The sequence below is a fragment of the Anabas testudineus genome, chromosome 4 (genome assembly GCF_900324465.2).
Source record: "Anabas testudineus chromosome 4, fAnaTes1.2, whole genome shotgun sequence".
NCBI lineage: Eukaryota > Metazoa > Chordata > Actinopteri > Anabantiformes > Anabantidae > Anabas > Anabas testudineus.
Genome location: NC_046613.1, coordinates 7,452,414 through 7,477,244, shown reverse-complemented (window position 1 = coordinate 7,477,244; position 24,831 = coordinate 7,452,414). Strand labels below are relative to the sequence as shown.

At 43.5% G+C, this 24,831-nt stretch overlaps 1 protein-coding gene across 2 annotated transcripts in view; it reads left to right on the top strand.

Annotated features, from left to right (window-relative positions):
- Nucleotides 1-24,831, top strand: part of dab1a (DAB adaptor protein 1a) — a 60,341-nt gene that overhangs the window by 4,929 nt on the left and 30,581 nt on the right. For both annotated transcript variants that reach the window (XM_026345370.1, XM_026345369.1), the window contains exon 2: nucleotides 16,626-16,899. In XM_026345370.1, coding sequence (XP_026201155.1) covers nucleotides 16,830-16,899 — 70 coding nt within the window. In that variant the 5' untranslated portion in view covers nucleotides 16,626-16,829. The remainder of the gene's footprint in view (nucleotides 1-16,625; nucleotides 16,900-24,831) is intronic.

Here is a 24,831-nt window from a genome sequence, read left to right as displayed (position 1 = left end):
GGAGACAGGAATGGAAAACTGTTTTCCTTAGAGGGACTCCTCTTTTTATTTCTCCCCCTCGTTCTTTTTTGTCTTTGTCTCTCTTTCGCTTTCTTTCCTTCTGTGCTCTTCTGCAGCTGCTCACTAATGAATTTTTAACCGTCCCACGATTCTCCGCTTTGTCTCTTCCTCGCCCTGTGTTTGTGAAGATTGTCCACAATTTAACACCCGTCATTAGCTGCTGCCTCCACTGCACCTAATTCACAGTGATGCTTCACAGTATGGTAACTGATTACGTGGCAGGAGCAGTGGAACATTTTACTCAGTCATGTGAAAGTGACATAGCTTGTCTGACCCTGTCGCATTTTGAAAGACAAGGTGCTAGTAACCTAATTCACTTCCTCGTAAGTGGCGGTAGGGCTGCCTTGTGTGCTAGACATCTGTTAGAGCAGATGAAACTGGGAGAGAGAAGGCCTGAGCCTGGCATCTGTGTCTGGAACCGCATCACGTGCGGCCTCCCTGAAGCATCTGATTCACGTATCATCCAATGCTCGCTGGGCTCACAGAAGCGAGTGGGCAGCCAGAGGCTTCTGCATTTAGTCTGCTCAGCTCACACTCTCTGACGTACACTGTCACACTGACATACACTCAGCCGTGACACGCATGCACCTCCTCGTGCATTTTGACTCATTTACAAACTTGCGTGCTTCGGCTCACGGTGTCACACCCAAACACTTTTGGGATCACGGAATGGACTTTAATGTGGCTTCATGGATCATAAAGTCTTCTCAACCTATAAACCAAGTTAAGTTTCAATTAAGGCAGAAACATAAAAATGATCAAAATGGGATCATTTTCATGCAGCATTAAAGCCACAGTAGAAAAACTCTGAGGGGTTGGTTTAAGTGATTTTTATATTTTTACTTACACTGCTCTACCTGTAATTGATCTTCTACACAGTCCTTTCAGGTAGTGCACATTTTATAACCATAGCATTGAAAATGTTTATGTATGAAAGGAGAATGAAGTGAGGCATTAAAGAAAAGTAGCTCATCGGAGGTTAAGGCTGAGGTGAGTAATAACTGAAGCTTTTCAAAGTCACTGGTGCTGTAGAACCGTGAGTGGACATTACACCGCTCAGCCTCGGCCATTTATCCTCCACACCGAGTCGTCAGCACTCACGTGTGAGAACGCACACACCGATGCACATGCAAAAACACACAGCTACTCTCCATGCTACCTCCCACTCTGCACATACACACACACACACACACACACACACACACACACACACACACACAGACTCTAGGTCTTTCCTATTCTGCTGTGCATTGAGAGAGATGAGAGCGGCAGTATGAATGCAGTTTATCATATTTAAAGTCAGTGTCTCCGTAGGCCGTTTTTTAGACCTGCTGTGTAGAGGTCAGTGACTTTGACTGCTCCAGCAAGCACAGAGAGAAAGAACAGATCTAATGTATTTAAAACTAGCTTTCACTTGGCAGACACTGTAGTATTATGCCAGTGATGATTGTCAGAAGGTCACCGTAGTTAATGATGTTTATATATACACAAAGGGTCATGGCTGTACCAGACATGGGACACTTTGTAGAGCTGGAGCTCATTAAAATTTTGCAGTGTCATTAGACCTGTATTCATCCCTGTGTACCAAGTTGTGAAGGTGTAAATCATTTACCTTGGAAAGTTCAACCACTCGTGGTTTGATTTTGCCAAAGGAAAGCAACATTTGATAACAATGTAGGACACATGACGACCTGCTACCACAGCACTATGGGCACTTGTAATTAGTTACTCGGTTCTTTCCTCCCCTTTGATCAACATTTCCACTGCTTTTATGTAAATCCATTCTTATCCTTCTAAGAGATTAACAGATGGACTGACACGCTAAGATATGATCATCCCTGGGTACTCTATTGATGGAAAAGTAGAGTTCAGTAATCCATCAATGGAATCGCTAGATTCCCTTTTGTTGTTTTGGAAAATATTTGCTATTAAAGTGTGCACAAGTCCGTCAGTTGAAGAATCAGTTGAAGAATAGCTAAAATATTCAGCATAGACATGGAAATAGTCATTCATACATCGCTGTATTCAGCAAAACGTTTCTTTTAATACTTTTTTAAATGTCGATAAAAGCCTTTGTATGTTCACATAGGGCACCGTCCTAATGACACACTGTATATCTATCCCTGTCAACATTTTTTTATTTTCTCACTCTTAACTGTTTACAGGCTGTCGTGTAAGAGGATTTGACCTGCATGCACATAAATACACATCAGTAATACAGATACAACGGCATGGTCCTCATTCGGCTGCTGGAATTTTTCAGCTCAAATAATCCCCCAGCTAGTTAGCGTGGCTTTGTGCTTCAGATAGAGCTGGAAAAGCGGAGCTTTAGTGCTACTAAGCATGTATTTATGAGACAAGCTTCAACAGGAAACAAAATACAGCTGTACCATTCATTTTATGAAAGCCTAAAGAAGCTTAAAGCAGCATTAAGCAATTTTTGTGCTACTAATAGGCAGGAGGAGTCTGAAACGACCTCGCAGCATTGAGCGTGGATGCTGCATCAGTTTATCTTGTTCTTATAGCTAAGTCTGCAGCTGTTGGCAAACATTTGTCATCTTATCCATCAGATACAAAGCAATCAAAGACATCTCCTCTCTGCCAGCATTACACCTCCACTTTTACTAGTGTCTCGGTAATGATGTGACCTACCAACCACATACCTGGGGGATTGTCATGAGTTTCTTTGGTTTGCTTTTTTCTATACTATCTTCAGCTAATTATGTACATAGCTGATCCAGACCCACTGATAACATAGTGAATAACGTGTGTAAGCTCCTGCACTGGAAATGAGCGCCTGCAGTTTTACATATGTAGTTTTACTAAACTGACATTGTTTTGGTGCATCTTTTCAGGTAGTCTTGTAGATAAATATAGTTAAAGTAGTTAGTAATCATCTGCTGTTGGCTGGGCCTGACGGCTGTGAGGATCTCCTGTATCTTCAGGTTATTCGTCCGGTAGAGCTACTTCTCTGGTCCATCAGGATGTTGTGCAGCAGATGGTCGATGTACTGTTGAACGGTCTCTGTCTTTTTCTGTGTGCATTTCTCCACCACATCCTCTGATGAGTCCAACCTCATCCCAGTCACTGTGCAGGCTTTTTGCACCAGTTTGTCCAGCATCCTTCTACTTTATGCTGCCCTCCCAGCAAACCGCAGCATAAAACAGCACACTGTAGTTTGTTAAAGCATTTGTAGCATCTTCCTGCAGATGCGGTCTAAGCGGCCTTAGGAGGGAAAGAAACATTTGCCCTTTTTTAAAATGCACATCCAGTCCAACTCTCTGTCCAGGTGCACACCTAGATATTTGTAGGCTGGTACCACTTTCAATCTTCCGCACCATATCAATAGTTCACATGGCTCCTTGTGCAGTTTGTGTGTGTCTGGAAGATTTAAAAGTTTAGTCGCGAGGGAGCACATTAGAGCCTAATCGTCCCGGGCCAACAGACTTTTTTCCTCGTTATCTTTTCCCTCACCAACAACAATTAATGTTGAGATAATAACTGAGAAAACAGCAGTGACAACATAAATGGCAGGTACTGTATGTAGACACCGTAGTTGTGTATCATTTAACACTTTTTGCAGCTTTTTATATGATGATTCAAAGCTGTTGCTGAGTTCATCTCACACTGCCCCGCGAGTTATATGTGGGATTGCATGTGGTCTATACACCGTGTTCACTATGGACAATGTGCACAAATTACGCAGCAAATCAGTGTTGCCCTACGTATGGACGCCATGTTATGTGTGCGCCTGCACAGTTTACAGCATGTATATCCTCAGCCTTAGGAATCCAGCAATTACCTGAGTGTGTGTGGCGAGCCTCTCAACTAAAAGACTTCTTTAAGGAGGACTCAGTCACCTGCACTAAAGTCATTTGTGCTCCTTGATCGAGTTCCACTGAGCACCTACCAGACTGACACACTCTGCTGAGCTGCTGCACTCACACACAGTCAAATGATGAAGAGGAGGTATAACTGAAGGGTAAATGATTTTTTTCACCATAATAGTGCTTTTGATACCCCGCTTACCCTTAGGCCATGACCCTTCCTACTATCTTTTTTGCTCCCTCTCTGTACCACACACACACACACACACACAACCTCCCACTCATCTACACATTAAGATAGGCAGCCTTCAATTAGCTGGATATGCTTCCAGATAACGACCTTCAATTCAAAGCCATGTGAGGGCTGGTAGCATAATAAGTCATTTTTGGGAATGAGGGTGGTAAAAGACCACCCATTCAGACATGTGCCCATGCTCACTGTGTGTGCATGTGTGGATGTGTGAAAGGAAAAGTATTTTGAAGGATGTGTCCAAAATACAGAAAAACAAAATAAAACATAAACTACTGAAAGATGGGAGAAGAGAGGGAAGTAGTTGGAGTGCATGATATACAGTAGTAGGGAGTAAAAGAGGAGAGGCAGGAAGTGAGAGACAGAGAAGTGAGGTGGGAAATGGCTGTGATTGCCTGGTGTGCCTCAGTGGGTTCTGCTCTGTTATTAGTCATACTACCTGCTGCTGTGATCTGCCCAGCTCACCTTAACTTGCCACCTGGCATGTGCCCTCATGCATTTGTGTGGGTGCCTAATGGCTTTCAGATCTGGCAATGAATCCACTGTCTGGCTTTTCTTTTTCCCCCCTCTCCAGAGACGTGGAGAGAGAGAGAGAGAGAGAGACTCTCTGCTGACCCTGAGCAAGCAGACTCTTACCTTGGCCTTTGCTGTAAATCGCCCCTCAAATGAGTTCTTAGCGTGATCCAATCGCGTTGTGCTCTCTTGAGAGGACAACTTAATGATCCCCAGTCTGATAAAAGGAGACCCAAAGAGTAATGGAAATGTGTGCTGAAGGGAATATTTGAAGTCTGTATTGTCTATCAGGTGGCTTTCCTTGAAAGTGGGCCCCTTTGCAAGAGTAGATTGACCTTCGCAATTTATTACCTTACACCGGTGACATTCATCACATCGCACCCCTCAGGGAAACACACAAAATAATAATATCACAGCAGCACCTTACAACTGGTCACATGCCTGCTGCTGAGGCTGCCTGTTTGGTTTATTAGATGACTGTCTGAGCAGTGCTGTGGTTTCCCCAGTGGTTGATGTACAAGATACTGCATCCTACTATACATAAAGGCATCATTTAAATATATGCTGTAGTGCCCAGTACTAGGTCTACATGTGTGGTGTCTAGAATAGTGCATTATTCATTCCTCAGTACCCCACTGGATCCTTCTTCTCACATATTTTTGTTCCTTGTTATAAGCCTCTTGGACATGCATTTTATCACATATATGTAGTGGCACTTTTACATGCCACTTAGGGTTAGGGTTACTCTTATATTTCAGATGACTGTAATCTATTTTAAATAAATCTTTCTGCTTGGTGGTGCAGAATGAAGGAGGAAAACCACAATAATTTAAAATAAACCGTCTTCTTAAATTTGCAGCTTGCAATATAAAAGTACATACTTGTGAGAATATATGATGTAAACCAAGGCCTCAGCCTGGTGAACTGTATAACATAGGAAGCTCAGGGTGAGCATCCCTAGTGCTCATGATGGTTTGATTAATTCAGGCTTTGACAGTTATGCAGCCTGTAAGAGAACTGAGAATACTTGTCCTTTATATCTTTATTTCACTAGACACCAAACAACGCTTGAGTGTCACAGCTCTGTTTAAAACAGTCAGATGGAGCACTTTTATCCTTACAATTTATCTGTCATTCACCTATTCAAGTTCACACATAGATGGCAGCAAGCTACCGTGCAAGGCAGTGGTCTAAACATTGGCAATAATTGTGATTTAGCATCTTGCTGAGGAGCTGAAGACTGAATCACCAAGCCTGTGATCTACCTACTGAGTGACAGGCAGCACAGAGCTGTTATGACTATTTATATAATGGCGACTTACAGTATATTTCAAGTATATAAAAAGGCATCACTTGAATAGACAGATGGACCTAGAAGTAGTACTACGAGGTCTGTGTGTCTGAAAATGGCTCTATAGTGTCTGTGGTGTAAGGTGTGTGTAGCTGTCTGGTGAGGGGTGGGGGGGCTGGGCTTAGGGAGTTCTCAGAGGTGTAGCTGTAAATTAAGACAACAGCAGAGATGGGATGGGTTAGGAGGAACACTTCCAGGTGTTGCAGAGTGTTTAATAACCTGTGAGACTAATGAGTTGAGGCAGCGGACCTTACATGCACACCACACACACACACACACACACACACACACACAGACACACACACACACACCCATATATGCTCACACATACATGCACAGTCCCAGACTGGTGGGACTAATTACCCAAACTCCACCACAGTAAACGTACCACCGCAGCACGGCTGGTAAAAGCTCATCCAAAACACACACATACAAATGCACAACAGCTTGCAGCTGCCTCCTCAACTCATTACACTGCTCATCTTGTGCTCATCTCCTCATTCTGTCACCATCTGAAGATACAGAGGAGAAAGAGGAGAAAAAGAGCACGGTAGTACTAGCCACTAGGGTCAGGGGGCAGATAGGTAGAGGCAACTATTCTCCAGGCACGCTGTGACTGCAGGCAGCGCTACAGGTAACAAACACATCAGTCACATACGCAGCGCACCTGTTACTGTACAGATGGCAAGCCCTGGGAGAGAGGCAGGCAGAGCAATGAAGAAAGATGAGCAATCAGACAGAGGGAGAAACACAGAGGAGGAGAGAATAAAGGGAAGGGAGGAACGGTATTCTTCATTTTTCATGGGTAGATTGTTAAAAGACATCGAGGAAACGAAGAGTCAGGAGGCTGCAGGTCAGCAGGGCTCCACCTATGTGTGCAGTTCCATGGCAACAGGGGAGTAGGGTTGAGGGAAAGGAAGGAAGGAGAAAGGAGGGATTTTCTCACCTGCTTCCTCTGCCTGGAGCCCATAGAGTCCTTTGCAATCTAGTGAGTCCTGCTTGTATATCATTATACACACACACACACACACACCTGAATCGCTTCTAACACCTCTTTTTCTTTTTTATTCCTCTTTTCTTGTTCTACCTCACATGAGAAATAATGCTCTTCATTACACGTAGCCTCATCAAAGACACCGTAACGTCGCCCGGAGCGCTCTCTCTCTGTTCTCAAGATCTACCATTATCATTTTGTCCCCTATAATCATACAATAAAATATTTCAGCCTGTGTGTGTGAGAGTGTGTGCATAGGAATGTGCGTGCACATGTGACAGTGCCCCCAGCTACAGATCTTAATCTCCTGTCTATTAGCATATTCAGAATTCTCCTTTAGCTGGTGGAGGCATCTGATAGGCTAATTTCACAGCCCCGCTGGCCTTCGTCTTTCTCCAGGAAGTGAAGAGGATGATGTGTCTTGGGAATAAGATGAGAAGCAAAAAGAACTGCCGGCCTTTTCTGTCTCAGTCACTCTGTGAATAGGTCTGGTTGAATTATGAATGAGTTCAAGGGAGTCTGGAAAATACAAATTCAGTATCAAAAGATGAATTTGGCAAAAGTAAACTCTCAGTTTTGAGTGTTTTTAATGAGAGAGCAGGTAAAAAAAAAGTCTTTTCTATGTGGTGCCAGTAAGTGGCTTTTTATAGGTTTTATAATGCCAGGTTTCGGGGCCATAAAGAAGCTTTTAAATATTCGTTACAGCAACATGATCTAATTATTTTATATACAGTAGAACATTTATGGTAGCTCGAAGAGCTCTGTGAGGCTGCTCGAATGTCTCCACATTTGCAGTATTAAAATGCCTTTTTTAATAAACGTGATGATTTTATTTCAGAGTTAGTTTTCTTTCCACCAGCCAAAGGGATCGCGGAGCCATTATAGTTCTCTTGAGAAGATCTGCTCCTGCGTTCAGTACCTCTGTAGTTGCAGAAATAGAACGTGACATTTCATAAGCTGTTTATGAATGTAGCGCAAAATTATCCCACGTTCAACCACGTAGTATCAGTGAGATGTTAGTTTAGCTCTGGCAGTATGTTGCTTTAAATATGAATATTTCTCCTAGGTGTTTCTTTAAATCCCGTCTCGTCTCTCAGAAGGTAATTTTAGAATTAACTATGAAGCTATCTGAAGATAAAACACAATCTCCTGGAGTGCAGACTGATGTCTTATTGCAGAGAAGGTCAGACATGGAGCCACCCTTTACCTTTTATATTAATCTACATACAGTAGATGCAATGGAGCTCGTACCTTGAACACACACGCTCAGCCTCAGCTTCTCTCTGTGTTTGGCGGTGGGCAGTGTTGTGTGTTTGGTGTGTGTTTGGTAGAGGGGAGAGCAAGGAGGAGGACTTGGAGAATCCAATTGCCTATTCCAGTCACACACATAGTCTTTCACTCCTCAGCCTGTGACAGCACATTTCCTTCCCTCTTCATGCTGCTTGGCTCTTCTCCACCAGCTCTCTCTCTCTCTCTCTCTCTCTCTCTCTCTCTCTCCCTCTCTCCCTTTACCCTCCTCCTACCTCCTCTCTCTCAAATGCAAATGCGAAATTCGAATTAGCTATTGGCACGACAAGGATTTTTATATAACATAACATACAGTAGTGTCACAACAGTGAAATCTTGTTCTTTGTCTCTTTTAATCCCAGCTGCCTATTTCACCTTCCCCTCTACTGGAGCCTTTCTGTCTCTCTCATTCTTTCTTTCTTTTCCTCTATCTCTGTTCCTCTTTTTATTTTTTCCCTTACTTCCCCCTAGCTGCCCCAACTCTCTCTCTCTCTGTATGTATTGGTATCATTAGCAGCTGCGCTATGATGGATGGCACTGAGAGGCTGGGCTCTAACGGGGTGGGACTCTTTAGCACACCATCATTACCTGCAACACATACATACAGATCCAAACACACACACACACACACACACAAGCAAGGAAGGATGTATGTACCTGTATATCCACACTGGTGTTTATTGCAACAAATGCATGTTTGGAAGAAATGTGTCCCACACACAGACACACACACACACACTGAGATACACACACAACCCCCTCTGAGTTTTAAGAGGTTTGTATTGACTCAGAGCCCCACAGGGAAGTGAATGCCAATAGCCCCTCTACTCTCTGTGAGAGTTCAGAGAGACCAGCAGTCCAATAGACCATAGGGTGCTAAAAGGGTCTATTTCCAGTGCTGGCAGAAAGTTTCTCCTCCAGGAACTTTTGCTGACTCCATATGCGGCATGATTTTTTGCACATTGCCACGGAGTGCACGCGTGTGTGTGTGTGTGTGTGTGTGTGTGTGTGTGTGTGTGTGTGTGTGTGTGTGTGTGTGTGTGTTTGTGTGTGTGTGTGTGTGTGTGTGTGTATTTGGCTGGAAATGTTTGTGCAAAGTTCAAAGAGTTTGGAATTCACATTTGGAAATTATGCAAATCATGTCCTGAGTCTGACAATCCCATGGTGATTCACTCTGAATCTGTTGATGGCATCAGAGACTGCACTGTTAATCTGGGCTCTGTCTGTGTGGGGGGGTGGGGGGGCTGATCATGTTGTCAGAGTCCATAAGAAACAACAGGGCCTTATTAAACACGGACACTCAGTAAAAATTGATTTTGTGTGGCTGTCTGTGTTTTAACTGGCAGGGCAGGCGGCTGTGACAGTGTGTGTGGGCGATTAGACACATGGGCAGGAGGCAGGAACTGTGACTGACTGATGACCACTAGTGGCAAGAGGCAGAACACAGAGGGCTGAGGAAAAGGTTGTACTCCCCCGGGGAATTTCTTTCCCAAGGGTAGAAAGAGGTAGATTGAACCTAGACATTCCCTGTGTGCTCTGCCTGGGTTCAGAGCACCGACGTGGACAATCTTTCCTTCCCCTGCAGCACAGGCAGACTGACAAAGTTTGAAACTGTCGATAAAGCTCACCCGTTGGCTTCTCCAGTGAGTCTTGTTGCTGGCAGCGAGCTGCTCAGCGAGGGCTCACCAGCGGCTTGCAAGCAAAGAAGTTTAAGGCTGTTATTGTTGAAGGTTTAGCCTAAAGCAGCCCTGCTTTAGACACTGCCTACTTGTCTACTCCACCATGCAGTCTCTACTCTGGTTTCAACTGTCTTCCTACTTTTTAGCGCATGCAGAGACAGAACTGTGTCTTCTCTTTCAAACTTGCTTTAAACAAGGTGCATAAATATACTGTGAATATACTGTATGTGTGTATGTGTGCCTTTTTCCCAAGGGAGTCTTGTACTGTATACCTCACTGTGTGGAACTCGTTGGAATCATTTTTATGTAGCAGAGTAAAATCTGATGTCTGCATTTAATGTGGATGTTTGGCTCATCTGCTGAACATAACCTTTACCTCATGTTGGATTAGTGCATTCCTAACAGGGTTTGAATCCAACAGCTCCCGTATAAAAGGCCTTACTATTTATGTTCTCCCTGACACAGACTGGTGATAGGTCCCAGGCTCCATGTGGGTTTGAAATCTGAAGTTACTCCTTGATTATGTGGTGTTTATCATATCAGGATGAAATGATGCAGACACGGTGAAGCAGCCTTCTTTATATTCATTATATCCATCTATCTGTCTCTCTGTGTGTGTGTGCATTTAGAGGCACAGTTAGAGAAACCTGTGGTACATCTGTGTGTGTGTGTTTGTGCAACAGTATTGTGCGACAACATGATTAAGTGTTTTAAATAATTGATGATTGCATCCCTCATTAAGTCTCAGTCTTCTGCTCCGGCAGGCTCCGGCTCTATTTTTTATGCACCAGAATCCTCCTTTCTTGTCTTACACTCCACAGATGTAACAAATTCATCACTCACTTTAGGCTGTGCTGATGGGGGTCCTGAGGGGCTGTAGGGGATCTAGAGATCGAGAGCTGTTGGGAACACAACGGTCGCGACGAGCAAAATTGTCAACTAAGCTGTTGTGAAGCTGCAAGTTTGACCCTGGTTCATGTGTTAAACTCCACCTTCTCTGACTGTGTGTGCTGTCAGTCCCCTGTATGCAATGTATTCATCCATTTATCCATTGGTGACACATGATATTATGCAAGTAAAGATTTCATTAAAACAATAAATGGAATTCAGTTTATTTGTACGCAAAGGATCAGGAGCAATGATGGTCAGAAGGTCGAGTTATGTGTTTGTACCATACTTGGGTTGATCGTGAAAATCTATGACCATATTGCTGATGTTAGCCTACAAGCAATCATAAATCACTGAATCATTCCTGGAGAGGATGGAGCTGTAGTCACGCCTCCACATGTTGTGCACTGGGAATGATGAATAACATGCAGGAGTGGCTGTGTGAGGACCATCTGAGGTTTGAAGGCAGACTAAAAATCCAAGGCTGGAGCTCAGCAATATGGAATGGATGTGGCTTAATAGAGAGGACGACATTATAGCATTATAGCAGAGGAGGATTGAAGGAGATCAGACTGACAGACAGACAACAAACAGAATGGTAGAATCAGAGCGCCAGTTTGGTAGTAAAGGCATATCCACACCACGGTCTGCCAGCGAAGCCGCAGCTTCCTCCCTGCATGAAAAAGACGACCTCACAAAGATTGTTGAACAGGGCCAATTTACATTTTAGCACATTAACGAGTCAGACAAGACACACGCTCGCACGTACACACACACACACACACACACTCACACTGGGGAGGTGCAGGGAGAGCAAGATTCGTTTTCATCTATTTCCCCTTAAAACATGTGAAACGAGGAATTCCCCAAAGGGAGCGCGGCGCTTTGATATCTGCAGCCCCGTGTCTGTAAATAGGTTAGGTGAAGAGGATGTGAGGCGTGTGTGTATGTACGCGTGTTTGCGTGCGCGTTCTTTGCAATCTGCACGTGCATGCGAAGCAGTCATCTTGTGGGGTATCCTATTTTTGGCAGGAGATTGTGGGTGGGAGAGTGTGTGCATGTGTATGTTTACCTTCTCCTGATGAGGCCTCTGCTGACTGTTCCTTCTAGTCATTCAGGCAGGCAGGGAGCCTTGTGGAGTACCTAGAGCAGCTCCGAGTCCTGTGTTTCCATGTTTCCCTCCTGCCGTGTGCTGTTGTGCTACCTGGTGGCCTGGCTGGCTGCCTGCTGAACTAGCTCCATCGCTGTTCTCATGGGCCTCCAGGCCTGCTGCAGTAGCTGGTGCTTTGTCTACTAGACAGCTACAGTAACAATGTTGAAATATTGTTTGTATGTGGTACTGGTGGAACCGATGTTGACGCTTCCTTTAACTTTAAGACAAAATGTCTACAATGCTAAAGATGTGGGCTGTAATGGCTGTTGAAATGTCACGCTTTAGATGTACTATGATGGGTTGAGTTGTAATAATATGCATTTTGACAGGTGGCTCTCAGCAGGTAATAACTGCAGTGACCCACAATGTCATGTGTGACAGTCTCCACCCTCAATCAAAGTGTGCAAATGAAGTGTGTAGGTGTGCAGTAGCTTTTTTTTTTTTAATGCCCCGCTCTAATCAGCTTCTAGCCCTGTACGCTACGTCAGTGAAATGTACTGTTTCTGTTCTTCTGTGTTTTTCTTCTTTGACTTTGGCCTTGGTTTCATTTAACAGCAGCCAAAGTGGTTTCCTCTCTGACAGCCATATCAGGACTATTTCCAGTATTGGATTAGGGCTGCAACTAACGATTCCTTTTGTCACGATTAATTCATGTCTAAATTATTCTTTTTGCATTAACTAAGTTACTTATTTGCTCCATAAAATTACAGAATAGTAAAAATGTCCATCACAATTTCCCATTTTGAGCTTTTTTGGACTAATTGTGATGGTTTTATAATACAATAATAAAGCTTTCAGGTTGATTATTAACATGATCAGCATGATCATGTTTCCCCTTCATCGTGCAATTGAGGTGGACACAACTTTTTGATGGACAAGTTTTTAATCCATTTCACTGTATACAGTCCTGGACAGCATACAATCGATTATATTTCTTATATTTCTTTATTTCTTATGCTACTCTATTAATAAATGTGACGTTGGGATTAATTACACTGCACTCGCTTTATTGTTGACTGGGTGTCGGACAAAGTGCATAGATATGCAGCAGTGTGTGTGTCAAAGGGTGTGACAATGTACTTTACCCCGCATCTTCCTTCCTCGCTCTCTCGCCCTCTCTATAACACACACACACACACACACACTCAGTCTGTCAACTCACTGACCCACTGGCACTTCTTATCTCTCTTACTGTAGTTGATCTTTCATCTTTTCTTTTGGTCTTTTCCCGTTAGGCTTCATTTCATTATGTCCTTTGTCTCTTCCTAAGTTGGTTCGTCTCCTACAGTTGAGTGGATACTGTATTTTACTACGACACTACTCGACATACACTGGTAGGTCTGAATATCTAACTTCTGTTTCTCTATTCTTGGGTTCTACTCCTGTGGTAAAACATAGCGTGTGCTTTGGCTGACATGGATTTTCTCTCTTTTTGCGAGTGCTATCTGTTAGTTGACATTTAACCACCTCAGCCCCTTAACTTTCTGAATTTGAAAGAAAGATTATTCATTTACTATTGTAACATCTGAACCAAGGCAGAATGTACGGTAACAGGGGATAACCTTTAGAACACGAAGTTATGATTATTCACAGACCACAGAGGGGAAACGTGTTACTGATAAGAACTCTGCAGTGGTGTCAGGATACAAAGGTGGTGTTGGCGAAGAGGAGGAGGAGGAGGAGTAAGCAGAGCGTGGGGGTGGAGGCTGAAGATGGATAGAGTGCAGGTGGTGAGGAAGGTAGTGTGAGGTGGAGGTGGTCTCTATGATTATTCATTATTGAGATGGCAGGAGAGCTGAATGAGTGGAGCCACTAATCTAACTCTGAGCCTGACAGACAGAACACAATTACCCTGAGAGAGTGGGAGGTGGGTAAAAGAGAGAGAGAGGGGAGAGGATGGAGAGCCAGCACCCCACCCCCCCACCCCCCTTTTCTTTCTCGTTTTATTTTTTTTTCCCATTCGCCTGGCAGACTGTACTGTAGCCGCAGATGATTTCTGGGCATTAAGCTCCTGTTGGCAGCATCCTGTTTATCAAGTCGCATACACAAATACAGTGAAGACACACACACACACACACACAGAGGCAGATCCTCACATCAGCCACTCAGGCCTGTTGGCAGCTCCACACTTACGGACGTCCAATTTACTGCTTCTCCTCCTTCCCTCTACTCTGTGTCTCCTCTGGTGTGGCTTCATATTGCTGTCTAAATCCAGACACAGTAAGCTATGTTCACATCCTACTCTGCTGCTACTTTTAGCTCCTGTGCTGATTCCAGGTCAAACCACTAGCGCCGTGTTCACGATGGCTTTTGATGGTGCTGCTCTTTCCTTCATGTTCGCTGCGCCTGTGTGTGTGTGTGTGTGTGTGCATGAAGCGTGGAACGTGTACAGCCCAAACTAGACATGGATTGCTTTTCTTTTTTCTTTTTCTCTTTTTGAGAAATTAACCTGTTCTCTCCACCGGGGACTGTAACTTACATCTAGGACTCTGAGTCTCTGGAGGAACAACCATATGTCTGGAGCCTTAGAGACGTCTGGAGAATGGTGCTGCAGCAGATTTTTCATTTTTGGCCTCAGTGTCTCGTTTCTTGCTCCTTATCTTCACCAGTGTACTATAGCGGCTGTTTCGTTTACTTAGTTGGACAGAAGCAGTTTATCTCACAGAATCAAAGCTCTGAACTAATTTCTATTTGTGTCCTAATATAATTCTGATTATACTCTGAATGTAACGCCACAGAAATCTGTCTTTGCGTATTTTTTGTAGTGAGAGAATAAAAGCTGTTATTTTCTGGGGTAACGCAGTTAGGAGATATGTGCAACTGCTTCTTTTCTTGTCCAGATCTAGTAATAACAGACCGTCTTCCTTAAACACAAGCTCCGCGTGCTGCCTGAAAGACTTCACAGCTAGAAAAGGAACATATTCAGAGAACAAAAAGGGAAGAGAAGAGAGGGACAGAGGGGGACATGTTCAGGGTTAGAGCTGAAGTCGCTCAAACTCCTTTCTTTCTCTTGTGATTTTACTTCCTTGGGCTTTTTTCTCTCCCCTTTTACCCCTTGCTCATTATCTTACTCACCCATTCTCTGTACCCTCACCCCTCACTTTCTTTCCACTCTGTTCGTTTCTCTTCCCTCTAACCCCTCTCTCTTCATACTCGCTCTCTCTCCATCCATTTGGTGGAACACTGCTGCTGATAATGCCTGTAATTGGAGTGACTCACACTTTTCCAGTGTGTTTGGACCAGATAAAGAATATTGTCAGCATTTTGCCGACATGGCCTCTGCTGGCAGAATTAAATGGACTCTGTTCTGTTCTGTCTGCAGCAAATTAAAAGCCTCTCAATTCATCTGTTCTCGCCCGAGGCTTATAGGGGCCTCCTATTCACACAGAAACACAGTGGAGAGGGGGGAGGAAGAGAATAAGAGAGATTTCCTTCTTCCCCGTGAAGCACCACTCTTTTGGTTTTGTTCAAGTTTGCACTCAGTCACTGTTAGATGGAGACAGGGAGGGAAAGGAAGGTCAAGACTGATAGTCTAAGGAAAGGTGAAGAGCAGCTCAGAAGGTAGTCACATTCATTATGCAAGATGTCAACTCGCAGCTGTCCCCTGCTGTCTTTGTGCTTCAGCTTCTCTGCGTTAAGAAAGGAGCTTGTCTTCACTTGTGTGTTCATGTTAATGTGCACATTTTTTTATTGCATTCGTGTGACAGGGTTAGAGTGTTTTTGGCTGCTAGGTGATGGCACTAGCTGCCAGTCAGCACTTCAGAATAAATTAGTGGCAGATGGGCAAAGAAGGGACAGAATGCTGGGGCCAAAAGGGGCCCATCAGGCACTGGACAGGGCCCAGGAAAGGCAACTTGTATGGTAGTAGAGTAAAAGTGAAATAGTAGTTTAATATAATGTGGGTGTTAGTAGTTGTGCCCATATTTTGTATTGGTAATAATGATCATGGAGGCACAAAGTTAACTGTCTGGAAAATGTATCAAAAATAAATAGTAAAATTATTACTTACACTATACTTTGTATTTATTCATCACAGTTTTCAGTATTACTAGTACTACTGTAGTTGTACTCACAGTTTTCCTGTGCAACTTGCAATTGAAGATCACACCCCTGCTTGGTTTTAGCTCCAAATAAAAAGCTTTGTTCACAACCTCTCCGTCTAGTGGCTGCTGGGTTTTGCTCCATCAGACATAGTTGTTCTGAGCTTTCAGGTCACAGCAACACGGTGACTACACTGATATCCAGACATCATAGCTGAAATGAATCCAGACATTGCTGTTAGTTTAACAAACGTCAGGCAGCATTTGGAGCACAACCTACGTGAAAATGCAGATTATTAGCGCTTTCAAGCCTGTTTAAATCATTACTGTATGAATGAAGATGGATGTATTAGAGAGGTGGGATTATTCTCCAGTGTCCTTACTGAGACACATTATTGACAGGAAGCAGGATGTGTAAAACAGGTCCCTTTCGTCTGTTACCATGGGCAACATCTACTCAAGGCCCCCGATCAGAAACAAGCTCATTCTCATGCCTGCTGAGAGCTCTTGCTAGATTTCGCCTGCCAATAGTAAACACAACCTAACTGAAGCAAACCTCTTTCTTCCTGTCTTTCTTCACCAGCTCTCTGTGGGTGTGTGTGGGATGTTGTGTCAGGGCTAAAGCCCATCCCTCTCCCATGAGACTGTGTGCCCACACACACACCTGGCGCCTCCACGCACGCACCCGGCGCCCACACACGCACAGCCGGCACTGACGCTGTGAACTGGACCCTCAGAGCCCAGCGGATCCCTGCGGAGCGGAGTCTAGCCCAGTTGGAGCCTGAGGATGTCAACAGAGGCAGAGCTACAGCCAGCGGTCAGGCCCAGCAGCGTCAGACGGGATTCCAAGAGAAAAGGTAGGTGCACTGTCACACCAGTTGCGCTGTTTGGATCAGTGTTAGTAGTGGATTGGTTTTCCAAAGTAAAGTTTTTTATTGCTCATTAATAAGGTGGTAATAAGACCAGTTAACCTATTATTCAGTGAGAAAATAATCCCCTTACTCATCAGTAGAGATTTTTTCAGTTGTCACTTTTTTACCAATAGCATTTTTAACATTACTGATAGAATTGTTAATAATGATGTTTCTGCTCTAGTCTCCTTAAAAGACTCAACAGCGTGGCACTGAGTTAGCATTGAAATAACCTTGAAACTGAGGCAACTAAATGGAATACAATCATTTCATTCACTCAGCTAATGTTTGATAACTTGTCCTTGTGAAATGGGTTGAATCTCACACTGATGTTTAGATTCTGTGTTTTGAAGCATAATTTTGTTAATTATAGTTGCAACGCAATCAAGATAAATCAGTATCTGTCATGTAATTACTGAAAAACAGTGTAGCATGACACTGGGAAGAGTATGGAGATTACAATATGTCACTCTGTAAGTTATTACACTATAAACACATATTCATTATCTACTCTTCTCTCTTCATTAGTTGTGTCTTGAGTTGTTGTTGATAATGGATTCAGGTTAGACAAAATTCAGGGCTGCTGTTATTCATAACTAATTAACAGGTGCCGGGGTACAGTAGGGTTGCTACCAAACAGGTGCAGGGTTGTTGTGGTTGGTGAGAAGCAAACAGATCCAGGTGTGAAGAGCTCCAGAGGCAGGTAGCTAGCAGATGTATGAGAGCAGGCTTGGGTGGTCTCAGAGCAGAGGTGATGCCAGGGGCCAGGCTGGCAGCCAGCACCCAGCTGCTTGGTGCCACCTGCCCGACTGCGAGAGTGACGCCCAGCACTCTCGGAATAAGCGTGTGATTGATGTAGCAAATACTCTGGACACTGTTAGGAACGACACTTAATGGGTGCACACAACCGCACGGAAACACACACTCGCTATCACCTGCAGCAGATGCCTCGTTGCACACGGTGCACTTTAGCCCTAGCAAACAAGCACTGGTCCCCCCCCCCCCACCCCATACACAGTGTGTGAGAGAAGGCTGAACGGCTCTCATGTCCTATTTAGAAACTGTATTGTTCCACTGCAATGGAGATCATGTTCATCATTCAGGCTGCTCTCTGTATTTGGGGAGATGCAGACACAAACACACACACACACACACACACAAACACACTGGGACTGGGATTAAATCCCAGAAGGGCATATGAGAGGGAAGATGAATGGTTTGCCTTCAGCATTCAGACTTGAGGGTTTTTAGCTTGTGTTCCCCCCTGTGTCTCTCTCTGTCTTGCACACACACACACACACACACACACACACACACACACACACACACACACACACACACACAAACACCACACACCACCTTAACCTTGTCTCTGTCTGCATATCTTCTCTTTAAAAAAAAAAGAGTTTGTGCAACTACAGACTTATCAAACTGGGTTCACACAGTGTACCCATCCCTCTTCTGATCTGGGTCATCCTTGCCGACACACACACACACACACACACACACGCTCACAGCAGGGTGATGAAAGTAAAACGCAATCATATACCACACACAAGCAACAAACGTGCTCTGGGAATAGGAAACTTTGATAATGTTCCTGTTATCATGATTCATGTGAATGACCTGAGCCCCCCGTGTACATGTAGGGCGTACTCACACTTCTGGCTCGGCCTCTTTGGAGTAGCTGGATTTGAATGAAAATAGATCAGCCAAATATCTGCTCATCATTAGGGTAGACATGGCGGCTTCGGTTGTGAGAATCCTTGCAGGATAGTCCCTCACTCGTCTCATTCAGTCTTCCTCTTCCCATTGCACCGACTGCTAAACGACCTTGCCCTAGATGAGTGAGATGCTGAGGAAAGACTGATCACGAAGAGACAGACTAATGAGTCAATGCGAAGGAGAACTGTTTAATCTCAGGCCTTTGTTTCAGACTTCTGTGGAGAAGAATATAATGAAAAAGAATATGGGACTGCTGCATGTCACACATTAATCACAGACGGTGTGTGCATGGGATTGTGCATCACTGTGTGTCTGTAAGAGTGTAAGTGCACATGTGTGCGTTTTTTTTTTTTTTTTTAATACACAATTATGTTCCTTCTGTGAGCTCAGGGGTCATTCTTCTAAGTGCAGTCTTTTCTCTACTAGAAGGTTTTTATTGAATTACCATGACAAGGTAGAGATAGCCTCTGACCTTTAGCATTTACATGACCTGAGCTGAATAACTGCAGCTTTCTGTTTCCTCTGACAATGAATTAGACTCGCTGGTCAGTCTCAAGTCTTTAGCTGTAATTGTCTTTATTAATCCTCAATAAATCTGGACAGATTACATCTCCCTCTACCTCTATATCCGCTCGTGATTTTCTTTCTCTCTATCATCCACCCTACATCCCCTGTATGTTATTCTTGTTTTCCAATATTATCAAAATGACTAGTGATTTAGACTTTTTTTTTGCTTTTGACCTCTGTATCTATGAGCTGTTGCACTATTTGAGAAAATGTAAACATTTTGTGTAGAAGAAATATAATTTCGTCAGCAGGTGAAGTAGTTTATCGGTAGGGTGCATTTTCAATATAACAATTTGATTTTGTATATTTAGCAGTGAAAATACATACACCTATCATTATCTCCCTGTTACACATTATAAACAAAAACAATTTCTGAATTGTGAATATGAGACTACAGATATTTATTTTTACCTTGACTAACATAATTACAGCAAAAAGGCAGCTTTGCTTAGATTTCCACCTGTAGCCGTGGGCTGCACCTGGAAAGACAGTAAACATTAGTACATGGTTGGTTGTTGTGTTCCACTTCCCTTCATTCTTTGTCTCACAACCTTTTATAATGCAGTGTGAAATAACTACATCAAACTAGTCCACGCTGTGCTGGATACATCAATTACTTTGATGTATCTATATGAATCTTAATAATAGTATTTAATTAGTATAAATGTTAATATATCAAGAGAGCAGAGGCATCAGGAGCAAATATAATAGTACCATTAAGAGATCCAACCAGTTTGCGAAACACTCTTTAAACTTTGACAGTGTTGTGTGGAGCTGCTTGTGTCTCATTCTTCCATTTTTACAAGGCAACAAGCAGCACGATGCACGAAGAGGTTTAATTAGTAGAAATGTTCGTTTTTAAAAAAAAAGGAAACAGTTTGATATTCTTCACCATCAATAAAACATAGAGCTGACAGCCTGCCAGTACAAACACTTTTATGTGGATGTCAAATTAGAACAGAAAGCCAATTTGACATCGGTGAGGAGCCCGAGAGCTGCAGACGTTTTGTCTCCACTTAAAACTTGTACATCTCAGCGCCCACCTTGTTAATGAAGTACGATGAACCATGGACGCCTTACTCTGGGGAATTTGTGAAATGCATTTCACACTTTTAGTGTGCGAGCAAATCATTTTGACATTACAACACAGGGTTTCAGCAACATTGCATCTTCAGATGTGGCGCAATTAATATAATTACAGATTACACTCAAACTGTTACAACGTGCTTAAAGAACGTCGAATTTCTGAATGTTCTGCTTTTGCCTCATCCTGCTGAGACTCGGTGTTCAGACGAGGATACAAGGATCGCTCTGCTAACAAGCTGGATGAGAGACAGCGGAGTAGTATTTTACAGCACTGTAGTAGAACATATGCAGATAAACAAGCGGTCTGCAGAATTTATTCATAGCAGATGCAGCATGAGGCGTCTACAGCGGCTCCATTGTGACAAAACTAAACAAAAGCTTGACTAAGGATTTAACTCAAAATAGTGAAATCCCACTCTGTTCCAAACTGTGCTGACTTTGGCATACGTCTGTGAAGATGGCACTGTGCCTGTGTGTGACAATATGCGTGGGCATTATCGAGGTTGCGAATGAGTATTCGAGGCCAGCCAAAACGTTGATAAATTGAGACTGTGTTCGGTGACCTTTTGTACCCGGGTAGCCATATTGGCGGGACACCAGCAGTCCTTTGGATCATTTGGATGTTTTTCATTTTTTAAAACCTCTCTGGCCGGTTTCTTTCTTTTCTATTAGTGGTATTGTATTCATAGCATCATTAAATACTCAAATGAAACGTGCGCCGATGCTTGTCTATCATGGTGATGATACAGAATATGATTATAAGTTATAACAACTTCTGCTGCTGTCAACAAACACACTCAACTGTCATCACAACTCCGAAAAAAATCACGACTCTCCCCACAATGGGATTTGGCTGAGGCTGTGTGGGAGGGTGTTTTCTACAGTGTAGCTGGCAGCCAGCGGCATGAAAAGAGTGGTTAAGGGTTATAGCTGTGCAGCTGTTAGCCTCTGTGCGCATGTGTGCGCGCGCGCGCCTGTGGATGCACGTGGGTGTGTGTTTGCTCGTCTCTGGTGTGCGATTAGCAAACACATTATCTTCTTCGTGTGGATATTATGCACACATCCAGTCTATCTGGCACAATCACCGCAGCCATTTACTCTGATATCTTTCCCTGGGGAATCTTAGAGCACAAACAATGGTATTTTGAGTGTGTGTGTGCGCGTGTGTGCGCCTTCTATGAGAGGTAATCAGATCTGTTCCCTCCAATCAGACAGAGATTGAATTGAATTGGCTGTCTGTTGTTGGGGTTGTCAGTGGAAGCCAATAGTGTGTACCGGCAGAAGACAAAAACAACCCTCAGTAGCAGATAGTGGCACACGCTTTCCAAACATGGCTTTTCCAGAACTAAAACTATATTTAGAGATAACTGCCTCCTGTCTGTCCTCTGCAGCCTGCTTCTCCCATCAATTTATAGCTTTAAAATTGGTAATCTGTCCATCCTGCTGTCTACTCTCTCACCATCCTGTGCCCTCATCGTGCCCACCTATTTATCCATCCATCCATTTCTTTTTTTTTTTAGCACTGTAACAACTTCGTAGAGAAGGTGAGGGTGGTGAGATGTGATCAATCCCATTCCCAGGCAGCTATGTCGTTCCCTTCAGCAAACCCACAAGCTCTTTCTGTGCAGCAGCTCCAGTGACACACTCCTCTGCCCCCTATTCCTGCGTGTTGAAAAAGGTTCATGCAGGCTTTCAAATGTGACCATGTTGAATTAGCATTCAAAACGCCTGACTCAGAGAAAGAAATATATATCAGAGAAAGCCTTTTATTTGAGTTCCTGAGTCTCGCACATTGTGTGTTTGTGTGTGGCTGTGGTAGCTTGTGTACTCTGTGATCCTCTCAGTATGTTCAGCTTACTCCTCTCCTCCACACTAGTCGGTGTGGCTTTGCCCACCGCATCACTAACTACAGTCTCCATAGCAACAGTTTGCTCCCTGCTCATAATTTGCACAAAAGGAAAATGTCCCGATGTCACCCACAGGTTGTGATAGAGGCCGAAACTCTCACCCTGCGATGCAGGTTGAAGGACTGGGCATTGAAAGGGGATTTCTTTATTTGTTAGATGTTGGCAGGGTGCAGGTTTTTATTTCAGGTTTCTCACCTCACACAAACATAACTGCCTGAAAGGAACTAATTCAAGACGAGCCACTACTATGAGTAACACCAAACTACGTATTGTTAATTTGTGTGTTTTTTAGGCACTGTGTAATTCTGTAACTCAAATTTCTTGCACCTAGTGTAGGTGATTTAGTTTTTTTTTGCCTCAAGTTTCTAAAGGTGTGTCTCTGCTCTCTTTATTTCATGTATTTGTACATGCAGATGGCATAATACACCTGTACAGTACAGTTCAGACCTAAACTCATTCAAAACATTTGTTAGACCCTAGTATAGCACCTTTAAATCTCTAAATTCACCCCGTTTTGCACAATTGTTCACGTAGGTTATTGTAAGTTATCATTAGTTAACCTTGAAAGAAGACATAAATACTATTTGAGATATGCTTTCTTTAGTGACCACAGTATTGAGTTTCTAAAAACTATTCTTAAACTATGTGTGGTGTTAGCACTGCACCTTTACCTTCGGCTGTTGTTTTAGGAGAGTTAACTCACCAAGTTATGGTGCAACATAAAATTAGTGGTAGATAAGACATAATAAGCTGCAGCGTGTGGGTTCAAAGTCCGTGGCTCTCGAGTTAGTCAGTATCACAACGAGCCACAGACAGGACAGTGGCAGTTACTGCTTTATGCAAATAAATTGTAGCTGTATTTTTTGATTGGCTATGTGCAAAAAGTCTCTGTCTGTCTAGATAGACATATTATGTGGAAACCATTTTAGCATCTTACCACTCACACCTTGTGGAGAGCAAAAGTGATATATATATGAAGATTTTTCTGTATTATAGCTGCAAATGTTTTACAGAGCATATATTTAATCAGCAGAGAAAGTTAGAGACTTTCGGAGACACTCTCACAGATGGCACAGCCGACCTGTTTCCTTCTCAGGGGGGGAAATGGGCACTCTCGTGATGCTCTTCAGTCCGTCTTTGCACCCTCCCTCTCGTCCAGGCTGTGTGAACAAAGGGAGATGGTTCATCGCACAAGATGAGACACAGAAAGAGAGAGAGAGTGGAAGGACTGCAACTTCAAGTGGTTGCATATTTTGGTGGAGATGACAGACATGACAAAGGGCTTTGTTGTGGCACACTCATCTTGACGTGAAAGGGGGACGCCTGTGTTTCAAGGAGTTACCTGTGTTTCCTAATGCTTTGAAAGAAGGGCCTGTGGTGCTCAACAGCCACGCACACCCAGCTATGTACAAAAGCACACACACACAGACCTCTTGTTCATGCAGACTGGGGGATTTGAGGAACACATATTTGTTTTATTTTCAGACAGATGTGTTTGTTAGTGTTTCAACAGACTTGTTTTCAGGTGAGAGACTAACAGATGAATGACAAGGACAAAGCGAATGGAACTTTTTCTACTTCCATTTCATGACAGGAATTATTTTGAGGAAGCTCACAATGCAGCACACAGACCTACCTGTTCTTCTTTTGCAGAGCTATATGAGCATTTATACAGAGGTTAGAATTAAGCACGCGTGTGTGTTTGTGTGTGTGTGTGTGTGTGAGTGGCAGCTCGGGGGCGACTGACAGTGCAATCCAAAGAGCCGCTTCAGCATTGCATGATGGGATGCTAGCAGCTTGTTTACAAAGCCCACTGTTTGATGCCCTGTCAGAGCCCAGAAAACAAAGAAGTGCACCTACAAACAGAACACGTGCACACACGTGCACTTAAACACAGTCACACGCACACTCTCGGGTTGTGTTCCCCTTCGTTAGTGAGACCAATTACCATTTGATTAAAGCCAGGGCAAGAAACAGGTGTCAACCACCAAGACTATACAGGCAGGCGGGTGCTGGCCATAGGAGGTGAGAACTGAAAGAGGGAGTGAAAGAGAGAGCCAGGAGGACTGAGAACAGCCTCAGCAGAGCTGTTGTTAGTTACTAATTCAGTGAGGAGAACTAAGAAATGGATGAGATGAAATGAAAAGGTAGAGGAAATGATTAAATCACCTTATTCCCCTATAGAGCACGCAGTGCTCCGGTTGTGTTAGATGAAATTAATTTCCTCTGATGAAAACGGGACTCAGATGACCACTTCCATCCGCATTAAAGTTCCATTTAAGTGTTAATCAACAAGGTGCTGTGCAGATCGTACATTGTGTTTCAATAAGCTAACGCCCACTTCCCATTACAAAGAACATCTTGTCATGGTGCAAATAATAAATAAAACCTAGACGGCACGCACTCGGAAAACAACTTTGCCACAGAGAATGCAACTGTGCTGACACAGACACAGAGCAGGGAGTTGTTGCTGTTTTGCTCTTTGTATTAAAAGCTTCAAGCATTTCCTAAAATTCGGCTTCATTGTAACCAGTAAATGAGCGTAAAATTAACTCTTGCCGAGATAGTCGCGTACACGCGTTCGCACAATCCT